This window comes from Colletotrichum aenigma (genome assembly GCF_013390185.1).
Source record: "Colletotrichum aenigma strain Cg56 chromosome Unknown KSG_Cg56_contig05, whole genome shotgun sequence".
Lineage (NCBI taxonomy): Eukaryota > Fungi > Ascomycota > Sordariomycetes > Glomerellales > Glomerellaceae > Colletotrichum > Colletotrichum aenigma.
The window spans coordinates 2,349,865-2,367,715 of NW_023500911.1; the positions used below are offsets into that span (position 1 = coordinate 2,349,865).

At 51.3% G+C, this 17,851-nt stretch overlaps 7 protein-coding genes across 7 annotated transcripts; 4 read left to right on the forward strand and 3 right to left on the reverse strand.

Annotated features, from left to right (window-relative positions):
* Positions 1–1,065: 1,065 nt before the first annotated feature.
* On the forward strand, positions 1,066–2,677 carry CGCA056_v008300 (putative transporter; the record flags this gene model as incomplete). The annotated part of the gene is made up of 3 exons (XM_037323547.1): positions 1,066–1,712; positions 1,766–2,370; positions 2,436–2,677. The coding sequence occupies 3 exons, from the start codon at positions 1,066–1,068 to the stop codon at positions 2,675–2,677; spliced, it is 1,494 nt and encodes a 497-aa protein (XP_037177417.1).
* Positions 2,678–2,943: 266 nt separating this feature from the next.
* On the reverse strand, positions 2,944–4,635 carry CGCA056_v008301 (uncharacterized protein; the record flags this gene model as incomplete). The annotated part of the gene is made up of 1 exon (XM_037323548.1): positions 2,944–4,635. The coding sequence occupies one exon, from the start codon at positions 4,633–4,635 to the stop codon at positions 2,944–2,946; it is 1,692 nt and encodes a 563-aa protein (XP_037177418.1).
* A 2,417-nt stretch (positions 4,636–7,052) lies between these two features.
* hxnP-3 (Major facilitator-type transporter hxnP) lies at positions 7,053–9,102 on the forward strand (the record flags this gene model as incomplete). The annotated part of the gene is made up of 7 exons (XM_037323549.1): positions 7,053–7,298; positions 7,365–7,454; positions 7,503–7,638; positions 7,700–7,882; positions 7,940–8,163; positions 8,226–8,603; positions 8,662–9,102. 7 exons carry the CDS (start codon positions 7,053–7,055, stop codon positions 9,100–9,102), a joined length of 1,698 nt encoding a protein of 565 aa, XP_037177419.1.
* Positions 9,103–9,161: 59 nt separating this feature from the next.
* CGCA056_v008303 (Choline transport protein) lies at positions 9,162–10,742 on the reverse strand (the record flags this gene model as incomplete). The annotated part of the gene is made up of 1 exon (XM_037323550.1): positions 9,162–10,742. The coding sequence occupies one exon, from the start codon at positions 10,740–10,742 to the stop codon at positions 9,162–9,164; it is 1,581 nt and encodes a 526-aa protein (XP_037177456.1).
* Positions 10,743–12,433: 1,691 nt separating this feature from the next.
* Positions 12,434–13,204, reverse strand: CGCA056_v008304 (uncharacterized protein; the record flags this gene model as incomplete). Its single annotated transcript, XM_037323551.1, has 3 exons — positions 12,434–12,736; positions 12,834–12,972; positions 13,074–13,204. 3 exons carry the CDS (start codon positions 13,202–13,204, stop codon positions 12,434–12,436), a joined length of 573 nt encoding a protein of 190 aa, XP_037177420.1.
* Positions 13,205–14,323: 1,119 nt separating this feature from the next.
* On the forward strand, positions 14,324–16,038 carry ATR2-9 (Cytochrome P450 monooxygenase ATR2; the record flags this gene model as incomplete). The annotated part of the gene is made up of 7 exons (XM_037323552.1): positions 14,324–14,398; positions 14,461–14,497; positions 14,551–14,633; positions 14,686–14,770; positions 14,823–14,891; positions 14,953–15,555; positions 15,623–16,038. 7 exons carry the CDS (start codon positions 14,324–14,326, stop codon positions 16,036–16,038), a joined length of 1,368 nt encoding a protein of 455 aa, XP_037177421.1.
* A 487-nt stretch (positions 16,039–16,525) lies between these two features.
* On the forward strand, positions 16,526–17,848 carry gaaC-2 (L-threo-3-deoxy-hexylosonate aldolase; the record flags this gene model as incomplete). The annotated part of the gene is made up of 7 exons (XM_037323553.1): positions 16,526–16,592; positions 16,644–16,673; positions 16,731–16,792; positions 16,854–17,113; positions 17,172–17,463; positions 17,521–17,631; positions 17,699–17,848. The coding sequence occupies 7 exons, from the start codon at positions 16,526–16,528 to the stop codon at positions 17,846–17,848; spliced, it is 972 nt and encodes a 323-aa protein (XP_037178001.1).
* Positions 17,849–17,851: the final 3 nt, after the last annotated feature.

Below are 17,851 nucleotides of genomic sequence, written 5' to 3' on the forward strand. Positions count from 1 at the left end.
CGATTGAGGAATGCTGACAGGTGGCAGGGTGTTCAACAGGTCGTCAATGATCGCGTAACTTGATGCCTGCTTCTGAGTGGCTGTAAGAAACTCTACGTCTCTCTTCTCACCCCGTTGGAAGTGTCGTGTGGTTGGTGTTGCATTCCGAAAGCTGAGATGCGGGGTTGGCCAAGACAATTGTTCCTATCACCAACCTTCCGAGATCCTATTCTGATAAGGAATCGGAAAAGATGCAAGGTGCATTAGCCGCTTGATAGCACCCATGTGAAGCATATGTGATCGCTTCCAAAACCGATCAGTTATCGGTATCTTTTGTTGCTTGAACCCGATCGCTTGCGGCTTGTGAAATGCCACCACCACATTCGACGTTGTAGAACGCCGCATGAAAAATCAGAATCGACAAAGTCCTCCAAACCCTACCTATGAATCGTCCGAGACGTGCCGGGCAGTTCTCAGGGGCTGGGGACTTGGGGTATTGACAGAAGTATTTCCCTTGGGGCCGTGCCACTGGAGAACATCACATATCCCCCATATCTCACCTCGCCCTGATCTGCAAGTGCATCCCTCATAACCTTGGCGGTTTCTCAGCGAATGAAGATCCCGTGAACCTGGGAAACACACAGCGCCCCCCTTGCCCCCATCCAGTCACTATCAGCATGCAGCTGCTGTGTAACCGTTGTGAAAGCACATTGCACCGATAAGTCGGGCGTGAACGCTAAGTGATAGCCTATTGTTCCTCCTGTAATATGGCGATTGAAGCTGGCATGTCTCCAAGGTTGCTCCTGCAGCTTGGTATCCCTCGAGTAGGTGGCTTACCCCGCCCGAGCGGCTGATGAGACTTGGGTCGTATCGCCATTACAGCCATACCTCCATTATCCGATTTTGCACGGTGTGTTCCATTCCAACAGAGACACACATCTCATGGTGTAGCGGCAAAGCGGGTATTGCACTCGACCTGGCTTTTGATAAGCCCATCATGTACGAAGCATTGAAAAGCGGCTTCGATGACCACCATGCTATGACTCGCTCACGCAACGTACGACTATCATTTCATGTCCAACCACAATGTCGGAATCCAACGTGAAGACCGACGCAGACATCGTCTCAATCACTACTCCTTCGGGCACACATGTCGACCCAGAGGCAGCTCACAACTATGTCATCGATCCTGCCGCTGAAGCAAAGCTCCTCCGCCGTGTGGACCTTCGCGTCCTGCCAATGATATTTGTCTTGTATTTCTTCACCTTCCTCGATCGAACGAACCTTGGCAATGCAAAGGTTGTAGGAATGGAAGCGGACCTTGGATTGGGCACATACGGATTCAACATTGGTGCCTGTTTGTACTACGGCATCTACTTCTTTGCCGACATTCCCGCCTCACTGAGCGTCAAAAGATTCGGAAACATAGTGTTGCCTCTCAGCTGTATCGCCTTCGGTGTCGTGACTCTCGCAACTGCATTCATTCACAATGAAGCGAGTTTTTTCGCGATCCGACTTCTTCTCGGAATTACAGAAGCCTTTCAATTCCCGGGGCTGTCATATGTTGTGTCACGATACTATCGGCGCAACGAGGTGACCACCCGAGTATCATTCTTCATGCTTGGAGCCGCTGGACTAGCGTCGGCTTTTGGTGGCCTCTTGGCATCCGGGTTGTTGTCTCTGGGACGAATCGGCTCATCCTACTCATGGAGGAATATTTTCCTGGTCGAAGGGTTTGTCCAATGAACTCACTTGCGTTGCGCCGTTGCTGACCCTATGGCTCTAGTATCATCACCATAGGTGTCGGCTTCTTATCGCTGTACCTCTTTCCAGCCGACCCGTCAAAGACGCGCATCTTCAACGAAGACGAGCGTGCTCTGGCGATGGCGCGCATCTTCCACGATCAGCCCGCTATCCGGGAACACAAAGAGCGCATCAGCTGGAAGCTCATCAAGCGTGGCATCCTGAACATCAATGTCCTCGTGTGTACATGGATGTATACCTGCAACCAGGTTACTGTTCAAGGTCTCTCAATTTTCACTGTCACAATCTTGAGACTCAACTACCCTGACCGTTCTACCGTGGGTATTCAATTACTGTCAGTCCCGCCACCTTTGGTAGGTATGGTCTTCGCGCTTTGCCTGGCATACATCACGATGAAGACGCGAAAGCACGGCTATGCAATCGTTGGATGCGCGACATTGAATGTCATCGGGTACTCCATTTGGCTGGCTTCGAAGAACGTGCAGGCTCGCTACGCTGCCATTTTCATCAACACGGCGGGGGGATACGGGTTTGGAGTCTTGGTGATCAGCTGGTCGTTGGCCAACGCCGCTCCAGACACAGTGCGCAACGTCGCAAATGCAGCGGTTTCTGGAATATCAAACATTGGTGAGTGTCTCGGCCTGGCATGCTGCTACTTTCTGTGACCTAAGCTAACGATGCTTGCCTTACAGGTTCCATTGCGGCTACATGGAGCTACATTAACACGGATGCCAAGACGGGATACCGAACCGGCAACAGTCTGAACACGGCTACGGCGGCTTCAGTGATCGTTGTATCTCTGAGTCTGGTAGCTTACCAGACATGGGAGAACAAAAGGCGCGAACGAGGCGACCGCGACTATCGACTGCGGTTGCCAGAGGACGAGGTTGCTATTCTAGGACATCTTCATCCCAACTTTAGATATATCCATTAGGACGGAGTCATCTTTTGTGATTCTAAATGCACAATGTAATTCGACTAATACTCTGTGACGCTATGTCCATTCTTACCAGATGTCTCGAGTGAATGCAGATCCTTTTATGTTCAACCCCCTGAGCCTCTTATTCATTTTTCAATCTTTGCTTTCTCACTTGGCGCCTTCGATATCTGACATGCCTGTTGCAACCAATGTTATAACCTGGCATGGATCATGGTGTCACTGAGTTTCCGCTGGGATGGCGGGCTCAGTATCCGTATTTGTCAATCAACCGTCCTCTGTCTGCAGAAGCACGACGATTTGATCGGCACGTCTGCCACAGCCAGAGCCAGGTTCAACTGAGGCTTCAAAATCATGGCCTCATCCTTTCGACCCAGCTTCATAAGACACTCATAGAAGCCATGAAGCGCCCACACGTTGTTCGGGTGTCTCTGCGCACGCGGCAATGTCTCATCGATTCCAAGGTCAGCGCTGTAGACAGAGGCTGCCTCCTCAACGCGGCCTTGCTCCAGAAGCAAAGCCCCGAGCGCGTGGCGTGCTGGCTGCATCCAGCCCCAGGGCTCGTCGTATGGCAGAGCGTCATCCCTCGCCACGGAGTTCCGCAGGTGCGCGAAGGCGGCATCATAGTCTCTCTTGCGGTACGCTAGCTCACCGTCGAGCATTGCCTGAGCGATCGCGAGTGTCTCCTGGCAAGTGTTGTTGAAGACCGTCCGCGAGATCGGAACAAGCTTCAGAGCTTCTAGGAACAACAGACGCTCCTGCTCGGCTTCTCCTACGCGTCCCGTCGCAGCAAGGGCGACGCCTTTGGCGTAGTGGGTCATGGCAACTGTAGTGCAGTAGAGCTTAGGGTCGTTTGGAAGCTTCAGGCGAAGGATGTCGTCCCATTTTCCAAAGCGAATGAGTGCGTGCATCCGCATACCCAGGAAGCCTTCAAGCCAGTCAGCCATTGGTGGCGATTTCACTCGCAAAAGGTCCTCGGAGATCGTCGACTCAAGCTCTTCGATTGTCTGGAGGGCGACTCTCGATTGCCCACAAAGCATGGCGGCGTACAGCCTGAAGTGGTAGTCGTGGGACCGATAGAGCGTGTAGAAATTGAGTGGGCCTTCTTTTGCGAGGTACTTAGAGTCGGCACGAATAGCGTCCGAGTTTGAGGCGATAGCGCGCCGATATTGTCCGCAGAGAATGTCCAAGTGAGTAGGCATATGCTCCAAGTGTCCCGCGTCAGGGACGAGGCCACGCAGGTTATCCGCAATTGTGAGCGCGGCTTCTGGGGTGGGTGACATCTCCATTAAGTGAATATACAGATGGAGAAGGCCGGGATGTCGGAGGGAACCCTCAAGCTTGAAGGTACGATCCATCACGTCTTTGATCTCGAGAGTTCTTGCTCCAGGAGTGGGCTTTCCTGTCTTGTAGTTCCACAGCTTCCAAGGTGTAACATTCATCGTGGCATCCACCCAGAGGGCGACCACGTCCAGATCGTGAGGGAAAGCTTTGAGCACTTCATCCATCGCAAGAGCGTAGTCCTCGTTCCACTTCGAGCAGTCCTCTAGGGGCTTTTCTTGAGGGTATCGGCAGATCAGTGCATCGATGAGAGCGACTTCGACAGGCGATGCTTTAGCAAGATGAGCCTTCGCCTGCATGATGGTATGATGTGCCCGCTTCGTCGTGATAGCCAGGTCCTCGCCGTCAAACACCTTCCATGGTTTGTTGTAGTTAGGGCCGAGGACGAAGGCGAGTCCCCAATACGCCATCGCGCAAAAGGGGTCATAGTTGATAGCCCGTTCGAAACATCGTGCAGACTCGTCATGGTTGAATGCGTACGCCCACGTTAGGCCGCGACTGGCCCAGAGCTGGGCATCTTTGCTGGTACTGCTGACAACTCGACCGAAGGATCCAAGGTTGTAATAACCGTCGGTGAGAGAAATGACTGCTGAAGAAGTGCCCTTGCCTCTCATTTTGGAGATGTCTGGCGCTAACACGGATGAGAGTGATCTTCCAGTGTGGTGGTGTTGGGCGATCCGGGGTGAGTGTTGGGGGGAAGGGATGACAGGGCGAGAGTCAATTGGCCGAGACGCCCGCAAGTCAATGATGTATTTTAGGCCAATTTAGTCGACATTGTACATCCGGACTATCGTTTGGCCGTTATGCTCCCCCTCATTCTACTAGTTCCACATGGCTGAACCTAAATGGACTTGCCCCGGAAACATCGCTGAAACCTAGGTAAGTCAAAGCATGGATTTGTTGAGCGTTCTCGTCCGAACTACTCTGTTGATGCGTTGTCAAATGGACGACGTGGCACGAGCGGCAATCACGAGGCCGTTAAATCCCATCAGCTGGCTTCGTGCTGAGCCATCGCGTTTTCCTGCATGGCGTTCTTCGCTCGTTCCAGAATGTCCATGAACTGCCTGCTGTCGGTGCTTTCCTCCCAAGGGACCGGGGCAGTCGGGAACATGGTGGAGCCCGATTGCGGACTTCTGGGCCGACCCGAAGCGGAGAGTGGATCCCGTACGATGCAATTTCCTTGGAAGGCCTCTAAAAGCACTAAAATCCCATGCTCGCTTCCTGGATGTGCTAGATCGAGGTCTGAATGCCTTAATTTTCCCGCAGTAACCTAATCGAATCAAAGCAAAACATTCTAACGTGACGTACACATCTAAATTTGCAGCAACCTTAGCAAATTCAGGTGGACCGACAGTGGCCCAGATCCGTAACACGTGAAGGAGATCTCATGAATGGTGTTTGTGAACAGCTGGAAACTTTGAAAGGTTCAATTAGAAGTTCACCGAATGTTTTAAATTGCTACCTGATGAATATCCTCCTCCTGCGTTCGAAATATGTCAGCAAACAGTTCCTAGCAGACCCCGTACAAACGTCGCTGAGATAGCTGAATGTGACAGTTTACAATACTCATCAAACAAGCTACCCGGAATATTTACCTGCTGTGTAAATTCAATTATTGGAGTATGCTTACGCTATGAAGACAATGATGCTGATCATTTCGAAGCCCATGAATTGAGATTGCGCAATGCAGCTGTAGATAAGTGAGTTGATCTGTCGTGGACTATGAAGCATAAGTTCTCATGAACAGTTATTACTCCAATGAAACTAATCCCAGTTGCATTGTTATAACCAGTGTTCTGTGACACGTGAAGCCTTTCGGGATGATTCGCGCTGGTTAATCGCACCAGACATGCATTTCCAAGCAATGCAAGCATGGGTGAATGCAGTCTTCATGCTCATTGAAGCAGGTCGTCCCATCCCTTAGATATTTTGGGCACTTGATAGAAGGGCCAAGCGTTGAGTCCACACTTTCTGTCCGTTGTGGCTGGCCTTTTATGGCTGCCGGGCGAAAGCTGATGCACCGGCTGTAAGCCGAGACCTGGCGTAAGGACGAAACACCCACGGATCGACATGATCTTTGAATATGTGCTGCTATTCGCCACGTCAATAGCCACAATATCACTGTCATTAGCTGTTCAGAAGAACAGACCCTTGTGGAGCTAGTTTCTGATAAGTGGCGCAATGTGTTTTTGGCTCCATTACCGTTCGTCGTGATGGAGTCTCGTCTGTGACTTTCGCAGGGCAGCCTGCAGCAAATATCTGGCCCCCAAGCTTGGGAGTCTCTACGTCCCCAGACTCAACAGAGGCTTTTGATCAATCGGGTAGAACAGCCGTGTCTCCCCCGCGAACGTGGTGAAACTATTGATCAATCTCCGCCATCTTGGGGCAAACTAAGCACTAGGCTCTAGCTTCACGCGGGGAACCTCGGCTATAGGTCATTGACTATTCGCCATATGTCGCTGTTTCTTGATACCCGTAGACCTGCAAGTCTTGAGTTTTGTGCCATATCGTGGCTTCTTACCTAGGAAGACAGTAGGGTTACATAGCGGCTTTGGCTTGTCGAAATTTGGTACAGCCTGATGCTACCCTTGACATGAAAACGGTCCGTTTGTATGAGTGTTGAGAAACATGTGAAACCTTGATGCCAATTATGGCTATCACTGTAACATTTACCGCTGGTTGGTTCCACATCCAAGCTCGAACCTCTTACGGCATTATCCCGAGTACTACGAAAGCCTCCCATGCCTCGTCTCCAATGTGGTGCTTGCCACCCAAATTTATTCCATTGGATGGCATTTTGACATTCGTCTAAAGAGCTCTTGGCGGATCTGGGCTCGTCAATATATAAAAAGCTTAGTTGTACTTGGCAAGAACCACTTCGAGCCTAAGCCCCCGAGCCTCACTCCTCGCCGACATTTCAGCAGCTGGCCTGTCATCAAGTGCGGACTTTGTCTTGCGTGTTGGATTTCTTCACATCCTTTCACGAACACGAGAAGGGCTCTTAGCAAATCATCCTGTGTTCTTCTTCAACATGGCAGCAACCGGCAACCAGGACATCAAGTCTCCCGTGCCCGGCGAAACGTCGGCGTTGACTGGAGACGATGGAGATGCCGCTTCCATCCAGCTCAAGGAGACCCAAGAACCAAACCGCATGGCAGAGGCTCAGGCCATGAGCGAAGAGGAGATAGCCGAAGTTGAGAAGAAGCTGAAACGGAAGCTTGATTTTCGTCTTCTCACTGTCGTATGGATCATCTTCATCTTGAACTATCTCGATAGAGTATGTTGAGACTCCCGTGATCACGCCTATCGGCTATAGCGACCGCTAACAGCCTCTTTTCCACAGAAAAACATTGCTGCAGCCAAAGTCGCTGGTATCAAAAACAGTCTGAGGATTGACAACACTCAGTACGGGACGGCGGTTTCGATCTTGTTCGTCGGTTACATCCTCATGTAAATTCCCTCGAACATCTACCTAACCCAGATTCGACCATCTCTTTTCATTCCCGCTTGTGTCGTTGTGTGGGGTGGCATGTCCGCAGCTACGGGTGCCGTCACCAATCTCTCAGGACTTTATGCCATTCGTTTCTTCTTGGGAATCGTCGAGGCAGCCTTTCTCCGTGAGTGGTCCTCATGCAGTGTCAACGGCCTCAGTAATCTCAGGACTGACTCTTTCCACAGCTGGTGCGCTATTCTTGATCTCATCATGGTATAAGAGAGATGAAATGGGCTTCCGCGGAGCTATCTTGTTCTCCGGCAGTCAACTGGGAAGTGCCTTCTCTGGTCTGATTGGTGCGGGAATTCAACATTCTCTCGACGGCGCCAGAGGTCTCGAATCACGGCGTTGGCTATTCATCATTGAGGGTATGTGTCGTAGACTTGCCCAACAAGTTCTCCGAGTAAAAATGCTGATTCGTACAGGGTGCATTACCATCTCCGTTGGAGTCTTCGCCATCTGGTTGCTCCCCGACTGGCCCTCGACTACATCCTGGCTGACTCCCAAGGAGCGAGCTGTCGCTGAATGGCGTCTGGTCAAGGACGCCGGACAGGTTGACGAAGACGATGAGCCATGGTCATGTGGCTTCAAGCTTGCCCTGATGGATTGGAGAATTTACCTCTTCACCTTTCTTTTCATCTGCATCCAGGTAAAAACATGACCCTTTGAAGTCCTAAATCATGAGTTCAAAGTATTGACTCTATATTTTAGGTCTGCTCTGCGGTCGGCAACTTCTTCCCCGATATCGTCGACACCCTTGGATATGGTCGCGTCAAGACTCTTCTTCTAACTGCGCCGCCCTACCTCGTCTCTCTCTGCGTCTCCATCGCCAACAACTACTCGGCCGACCGAACTCACAATGCAAGCTTTCACATCATTTGGCCTATGTGCATTGCCATCATGGGATATATCATTGCCGCGACGACTTTGAGCACGGCGCCCAGATACTTTTCCATGTTCTGCATGACCATTGGCGCAAATGGCACGAACGCGGTGTTGCTGGCCTGGGTACAGAAGACCATGATTAGACCACGCATCAAGCGCGCTTCTGCTGTAGCTATCGTCAATGCTCTTGCCAACACCAGTCAAGTACGTTCAGAACCTGCTTTCAGCAACGCAAACGGTATGCTAACATGAGCCTTTTCAGGTCTGGACTTCTTATCTCTACCCAGACTCCGATGCGCCTCATCACGTACTAGCCATGAGTGTCAACGCTAGCGGCGCTTTCCTCGCTATATGCACGGCCCTTGTCTTGCGGTTCATTCTCCTTCGATACAACAAGCAGCTCGCAAGTGGCCAGAAGACAGTCGCACAGGTCATGAAGGGACAGGCAGTCAAGGCCATTGCAGGTGTGACGTCGGAGGAGAATGAGAGAAGAAAGGAGGCGTTCCGATTTGATGCGTATGCCTCATTAGGGTTGGAGGTGGCGCTTGGGTCATCGAGGGGGAAAGGAGGTCAACATGAAGCCGGTGAGAAGTCCGATGTATCAAGACACAAGGTCGCGGCATTCTCTTCAGCGTCTGTTTCATTTCACAGCAGAGACAACAACGTTTATCCTTCAAGTTACATGTCCAAAGGTCTGCCTTAGCTTCTAGATTGCTACCTTACAGGCTACGAAACGACCTCTACATTCTACTCAACCGTGCCTCAAGCAGTCGTACCCACTTGTGCTTCTGTGACAACACCACCAGTCGTTGTTGGGCCTTGGTAGCCCTCCCTGGCACCAACAAGCCACCATAAACCAACAAAGATGGTGAGACCACCCCAAATCAAACAGGCGTAGTTCATGGTTTGAGCATTGGTCGGAAGAGTGGAAGGGAAACTGTAGATGACAAACCATACCAGCATGTAAGTGCATGCAACGCCGTTGATGAAGAAGCCGACCCATCCGCGCATATGGAAGGGCCCGTAAGCCACTCGCTTTCTTCCTGCCAGGAGATTGGGAAGGATAGCTGCGAGGTAGGAGCTGCTTGAGAGAAGAATGAAGCTGCCGACGAAGGCGTTGAAAGCAGTGGTGCTGCCGACGTAGATGGCACCGAGAACAGTGACCAGCAATGCCGAAGAGACTGTAGACCACATCGGCATTCCCAGCCGAGGGCTAACGTGGCCCATAAGGTCAGCTCGCGGACTCGCACCGTCACGGGCAAGTGCCCAGAGTGTGCGGCCGCAAGTGATGTAGAGTCCCATCAATGTAAGACCGATGCAGATGAGGACCAGCGCGAGCAATCCAGTAGCGCCGGCAGCAGATCCGGTTGCTTGCCGGTAGATTTCGGCGATAGGGTAAGGGGAGCTGAACAGTGCATCGTAGTCGTTGATTGCATACATGATGGCAACCAAGTAGCAGAGGCCAGTTGTGAAGCCGATACTCATTTGCAAGCCGAGGGCGATGGGGACGTTGCGCTGTGGGTTGGGGATCTCTTCCGCCAAATGGGTAGTGGCGTCAACGGCGCCGACACTGAAGGCGCCGTTGAGCATGCCGGCCAGAAACACGAAGCCGTCCGGATATCCGATGTCGGCGGTCCACTCGGTCCAGACAAAGGAAGAGGATGCGTGCGGCGGACGCCCGCCCCGGCCGGGCATGATCGCTACGGTCACAATCGTGATGAAGAAGCCAGCAATGATTGCAAACACGCCGAAGTCGTTGATCCGAGGCAGAGCGCTGTTGGCGAGGCAGACCACTGCACACGCAAGCCAAGTAGCGATTATGTAAACGATGAAGACATGCCATGGCTTCGCCTCAAATCCGTCGTGATTGAGCGCGTACATCTGCACGACCGTGTTGCCGAAGATGGACGCCATACTCGCGGCGCCGAGAATCCAAGCGAGATAGTTCCACCAACCGGCAAAGAACCCGACGATGCGTCCCCATCTCGGGCCAGGAGTGACGGAAGCCCAGTGATAGACACCGGCGGACGAAGGAATAGCGCTCGAGAGCTCGGCGATACTGGCGGCGACGGTCCAGTAGCAGACGGAAACGGCAATGAACTCGTAAAGGACACCGGGCGGGCCGCCGTTGAAGATTGCGACGAGGATGGAGCCCCCGATGGCGGGCCAGACGTTGCCGACGACGAGGCCGACTCCGGCGAGTGAAAGGAGGCTGAAGTTCCGCTCGAGCTCCTGGACGTGTCCGGACGCGTTGATCGGCACATCCTGCTGGTCGACCGATCGCGAAGTGATTGCCTTGTCGATGGCGGCGTCGTCGCCTTGCGATTTCTTCTGGCGACCCATTGTCGGCTCTTGCTGGGAATCAGCTGTACGCCAAGAACTTGGTGATTCCAAAGGGGAGTTGCGGGAGAAATTGGCAGAAGCAACAACAGGACCTGCGTCGTTAGACATTCGGTACACCTGCACCGGCCCGGTGCTGTCTTAGCTCAAGATAATGACAACTTCGGATATAGTCTCTACGTAACGGATCATATCGGTAACCAGGCTTCTATGTCTGCCATATGTCGCCGTCGGCGCTGTTAGCTCAGGGAAAGTGAGGTGCCCGCCGGCGGCCAGCATGCCAATGGTGCGATGGTGCGACTATTTCGCGGGGGAGAGCTCCTTGTTGATACCGGTATCGCCACTAGCTGGCCGAAACCCCTGAAGATACCGGCCCGGGGGAAGGATAATTGGCCATTGCGTCGACGGGATGCTGCTCTCTTGGGCTCAGTAAGCGCATATCCCTCGATAAGGGTCGGCAGGTTGCATCAAGCTGTCTGGATATGGTTAGAATCTTGGCCAAGCTTTTCGGGGGCCAAGCCGGCATTCGTGGTTGTCGCTGATAATGTTACGTACAAGAATATGCGAATCTCGTCCCCCGCAAACTTGATGGAGACGGTTTTAGCGGAATGACAGATTTCCCATCAATCTGCGCTGGTCCGGTCCACTGATTACATGGATAGAAAGAAAATCTTACGCGAGAGTTTGACCGAATTTTGCGGGGGAATTTCAACTCCACGTAGACGCACATTACGCTTAGTCACATACAGTATGGGGTAAATTAGTGAAGACACACCGAATGATCACTACGTTGAACACCCCTTCAAGTGAATAAACGTTGGAAATACTCTATCGAGGCGAGCCTTGAGTGTATGTTTGCCATCAAAATGAGCGAAGACGGGTTTACATACGGCGGCGCAGAGTGTAGAAGGGAAAGACGAGTTGCGGACTCTAGGCTAAAGATGTTTTCCAACGCACCAAAGAGAAAACTTCTCGGAGAAACTAAAAAGGAATTGTTCTGCTTTGTGAAGAAGATTTCATCTTTTAGTATAAAAACATCGGGTCGAGAAGAAACTCTTTTGGAAGCTTACATTTGAGAGTTCGGATATTCGGACAAACGGATGTCCGCTACATCACAACCACCCAAGCCCACACCGCTTCAAGCGTCCATCATTGACTAGGGCGAGTCATCGTTCTCTGTTTACTGAAGGCTATGCCAAGAGTCTTATCTTGGCAACCACAATAGTATCGTCTTCCTAGTCTCAGACAGCTACACGTGTACGTCAGCCACCTGGACGGGAGCATCTAGAGCTTCTGGGCATCCGGGCCCCGCAAGCACCGAGCTCCGAAGACACCTGAATATCGCCCGTATCATATTCGGCCGGTGGGAGGCGGACACTCGGCGCCTTGGCACCTGCAAAGTCCCGAAACCCTAGATTAGATCGACTCTTCGACCGGGGGAGAAACACGGCCGGACAATAATGACCACGGCGTTGAGTGGGTGACAGACTTCCCGTGGCAGCGTCGATCAGTTAGAGTTACATCCCGCAGACTCTAGTCATGAAACTGTCCAAACTTTGATGGACAAGAGGGCTCAAAATGAACGTCACATTATTCACGATACTTGTGGCTGAGTTGGCCCACCATAAATGGGAAAGCTTTCATTCTCGCCCCTTTTGCAGCCCGTTCTAACCATCGTTTGGTCCTATTTGTAGCTATGTGGAGGGTACATTGTTGCTTTTCGCGCGCTTCAGTTCTTCATCCATGTAGCCCTTGAAAAATGCCGAGTCGATGTATTCACGAATCAAAGTCAATTTGGACAGCCCGGCTCGGTCCTGATGCTTTTCCTGCTTGTGGAATTCAGTAAACTCGTCGACAGCAGCATCGTTGACGTCAACGAAGTCCATGAAGAAGACGAGATCGTTGACATATGGTTGATCATGGTGAGACCGGCCATTCGCTTTGGCCTGCAATATCACACGAGGGCCAGCGGCGTAGACCCAGTCAAAGATTTCTATCTGCTACCTGGTCAGCACCAACAACAAGAAAACTATCTCCCGCTTCTGGCAGAGGATGTTAGGATGAGGCTCCATAGGAGACGCAGAAAGGACACACATTGGCCTCTTTGATCAGGCCACGCATCAGTCCGATGAAAACAACATGTTCGTCAGCGCTATTGATGCTGTCTTCCTTTCCCAGTGGAGTCATGCTTGAGGGTGCTAGTTCTACAACTGCTTGTTTGCTCATGCAGTCTCTGTTACCATCAGAATTAAGCAACGAACGATGGATAGTTGCGCAAGTCGCCCGGAGAAATCTTGGTGGGAGCTTTCGGACAAAGAAATGAGAAGAACTCACCGCACCCGCTCGAGTGAGGTCTGATTCAGCTCTGGAATTGCCTTGTTGATCGCATCAACATAATTGAACGCTGAACGGACGTAGATGTTGTCTCGGTCCGCCTTGGTTGCTTCTGAAACACGTGGAGCCATTTTGCCTGAGACTTCGGTGATGGTGCTAGAATTCGAACTTGGAGACCAAGTTGCGGAATTAAGGAAAATGCCGAGAAGCTGGGCGGCAGGCCGTGGGGTGATATTGGTGACGTATTGTCTCCATTGGGCTTCGCCCCCAAACTGGATATTCAACGAATAGGCAACAGGGCGTACAATGTATGCGGTACTTTAGCACTGCTAGATCCACAAATACCACTGTTTCAATCGCAGTATGAGTGATCATCTTCTGGCCGTGCCTCCCCTGAAATGTACGCATAAAGGTCACTAGGAAGTTGCGCACATCTGTCGCGAGGCAGAAACAGCGAGTGAGCGGCGAGAGCTGTGAATTGTCTGTAGGGCATTGACCAGCGAATAGCAGCGTGGGTATCTCCATTCCGATGATATTTACTCAGCAGATCATTTGAAGGATGAAGAACTTAGCCATGTTTATGTCCACAACTCGGAGCAGGGCCCGCTAGTTGACACAAGGCCTACATTCTCCCACCGGCTCCCCTAAGTCCAGAAACATTACAAGCTGAGACACCGAGCATTCAGTCTACCTAATCGCCAATGATCTTTTCTGGCAGTGGCTATGGCCACCGGTGCATGATATGGCAGCTGGCTTGGCCTGGAGGACTCGGTACTTGCCCAGAGTCCGGTCGCCATCGTCCGCTCCAAGATCCAGGTCTCCGAATAGTCATCCAAACTGGTAGTTTGTGGCAATGTGTTCATGCATCTTGGAAAGTTATATATGCAATCACGCCTTGGTGAACATGCTTTTTCTAGGATTTGTAGTTCATCAGAAAAATCACCAAAGGCTCAAAGCTCAGACAACCTGAAGCCAGACGAATCTTACACTTCTGTCGTCATTTATCGGCCAACGTTTACTTCTCTTGCATCCATATTGCGAAAACTTCGGATTCCTCATTTTTCAACCTGTATTTCAGCAGCATCATGGAGTCGCTACTTCCTACAACGATTCACCTCGACACGTCACTCCTTACTTGGGACCATCTCCTTTCGACAATCACTTGGCTCATCGTCGCATCATGTCTTCTTGGAATTTTGACGCAGCTCACCACGAGGAGATTGAAGGTTCCGATACCTTAGGCGGAGGAAATGTCTGATCCGATTGCAAGAAGGCGTGCATACGCTCCTTTATCGAAACAGCTCCTTGACAAGTTTTACGAGCGGGTAAGACGGGATGAGCCTTCGCGAAGAGTTGATGGCAGACTCAGATGCTGATAATCAATCAGTTCAAAAACAAGCCTTACGGGTTGGAAACTATGGATGGTAAGATTTTCAGGGTGAATGATCGTCCGGTGACATTGCGTTGACATTGACAGGAACCAAAATCGTGCTTCCGCTTCAATACCTCGATGAATTGAAAAGCCATCCAGCACTGAGCTTCAAAGCTTCAATTGACAATGTAAGTAATGCCTTGTATCAGAGCAGGAGACATAAACTCACAAACTTATCAGGACGCGCTCTTGCCTTACACCAGTGTCGGAGGAGTCGAGGCTTGGGGCGCCCACCAGATTCTGGCCAAAATGAACCCTACCCTTGGTAAATCTTATTCGTAACCTTCATGTTGAGACTGAGCTGATCAAATCTACAGGAGCCTACGTTCCCGTATTCCATGGCTTAATTCAAGAACACCTTCCGAAACTTGTTGGTCTGCCCGCAGGTATGCCGTATTGAACCGCTTTGACCCTATTAGGTAGGAAACTCACTCACATGACGAGTAGAATGGACTTCCGTAAACCTCAGCGAAGCTCTGCTTGAGATGGTAGCAATCACGTCGGCGAGAATCATGCATAGCGAAGAAGCTGCTCGTAATCCGACGTGGCTCAAGCTCTCAACTTCGTTCGTCCATACCGCCATAGAGTACGGATCAGCCTTGAAGTCCTGGCCGCCTGTTCTCCGACCTGTTGTCGCCTACTTCCTGCCTCAGCGTCTGGAGAAGGAGCAGCAGCTAGCAGGGGGTCGCGAGATCATTGCCAAATCCCTGGCCAGGAAGAAGGCGCTAGGAGGTGCCCCTTTGGAGAACCCACCCACAATGCTAGATCACCTTACTAGCGGGGCACACGCCTCCAAGGCCGATGAACTCGAGCTTCAACTCATTCTTCAGATGACACTAGCTGTTGCCAGTATTCACACCACTTCATCGACCATCACTCAAGTGCTGTACGGCCTGGCTGTTCAGCCAGACCAGGCCGAGGAGCTTCGATTGGAAGTGGTGGAGGTGCTTGAGAAGTCAGGCGGTGTTTTCACAAAACAATCCCTGGCCGAGATGAAGAAGCTTGACAGCTGGATGAAGGAGAGTCTGCGCATGAGCGCGCCAGACATGAGTAAGTTTTCTGGCTTCGATTTCGCTTACATGCAGTTATTATGTTCAAATGTACTGACGGAGTTTAGCCACATTTCAAAGAATGGCAACGAAGCCCTTGACTCTGAAGGACGGCACCTACATTCCTGCCGGGACAGAAATGGAGCTCCCGACCAGCGCCATCAACTACGACCCTGCGATCTATCCTAAACCCGAAAAGTTCGACGGAATGCGTTCATATGGTGAACGCCAGGAGGAAGGTTCGGAACACAAGCATTCTTTCGTCAGTGTCACTCGCACTGAGCTGGGCTGGGGCTTTGGAAGACACGCATGCCCCGGACGTTTCTCGTCCGACGTTGAGATCAAGCTGATGTTTGCCGAATTCCTCCTCAACTACGAGATCAAGAACCCGGAGGGCGAACCACGATTCAAGAATATCGAGTTTGCGACAAACGTCCTCCCAGACCCAACGAAAGAGGTACTGATCCGGGTGCGCCGGTGCTAGCCGATCAACTTCAAGGACTAGAGATTGACTTGACATCTCTCTTCTCTTCCGTGCTGTTTTCATTGTTGAATCATTCAGCCTGTCACTAAATTTTCTTCTAGAATTTGCATTCTACTTGATCTCGTCATGGATCCCTTAATAGAATAGTTCATTGTTAGATTCGTTTTATTTCAACTATATTCTAGAGTACGTCAATGATAGACTAGGAACAAAGCGGTGTTCCTCGTTGTTATACGACAAGTAGCACAACTACCTGTAGCACCACTACCAGCGGTGCGTTTGATACGAAGGGCTACTGGATGATATCTTATCGTTGGCCGCACTTTTGGCTTCTGTGGGGCCGGTCTGCCGCGCCGGCCGACGCCGGCTCATGTTCCCGAGAAACGGCACTCTTCTCAGAATTTGTACCTAGATATTAGGATTGCTGTATTTAAGTCAAGACATATTGGTACACAGCTTCACTTAATTTTGTCCAATTTTCGCAAAGATGAGGCCGCTTCCGAGGGGTATCTACACGCCACTCCCTTGCTTTTTCAAGCAGAACGAGGATCTAGGTTCGCTTCCCCCAGAGCGGACATGTTGTAGTGGAACTCACGCGTAGACAGATCTAGAAAGCTTTGTGAACCACCTCAAATGTATAACCAAACTTTTGATTCTTGTAGTTGCTAGCCCACATAGCTGACAGAAAGCAGTCATAGCACAGGCGGGCACAATACCAGTCATCTCGGGCAGTGCAGGCGAGGCGGTGCATCTGGTTGGTCCCCGAGAGCGTTCAACTGAAACTTGTCTCTGAACTGACCTGAATATTTCTCAAGGATCGTGAAGAGAGAATCGAATTGATAAGGACTGCAAGAGAAACCCTTGATCGCATCGGTTGCTCAGATGTTCCCATCGTTGCCGGCGTTGGGGGCGCCAGTACCCGGGAATCGATTAAGCTAGCTCGCGATGCTGCTGAAGCGGGCGCCGACTATGGCATGGTGATCCCGCCAGGATACTATGCCGGAGCTTTAATCGCCAATCGGGACTCTATTAAGAACTTCTTCATTGACATTGCAGAAGCATCGGAATTACCAATGTGAGACACTGCTGATTTGCTTTGGGATAGAAAAGCGCTGACATGTTTTCGCTCATAGCATTATTTACAACTTTCCAGCTGTCTCAGGCGGGGTCGACATGGATAGCGACCTCGTTGTAGACATCATCAAAGGATCACCAAACATATGCGGCATCAAGCTTACCTGCGCAAACGTGGGAAAACTCACGCGCATTTTGGCAGAGGCGAGTAACCCGGATTTCAAAGCAAAATACCCCAGGCGAACGAAAGACCTCGAGTTCACTGCCATAGACGGCTTCATCGACTTCCTTCTGCCCTCAGTAGCGGTGGGCGCTGGGGGCGCTATCAGCGGATTGCCCAATTTTGCTCCTGTGAGTCGACCGAATGACAAGATATTTTAATAACGAAACGTCTCTCACATTTCACAGAAAGCATGCATTAAGCTGTGGGACCTTTGCCAGTCCCACGACACGGCGAAGGAAGCACTGGAGTTGCAGCAGCTGATCTCGCTGGCCGACCGCGTGCAGCTCAAGATGGGGGTGAGTCCGAGTCACTGGCGGCCTCAAGCAGCACCTCAAACTCAGCAAGATACTGAAAGTCTCTCAGATACATGGAATGAAGAAACTACTGAACATGCAATTCGGGTACAGCGCTGTGTCACGTCGTCCATTGCCCTCAATGTCCGATGACCTTGCCGACAGCATGTTTGCAGACCCCTGCTTGCAGAAGCTGCTGCAATTGGAGGTTACGCTGTAGCAA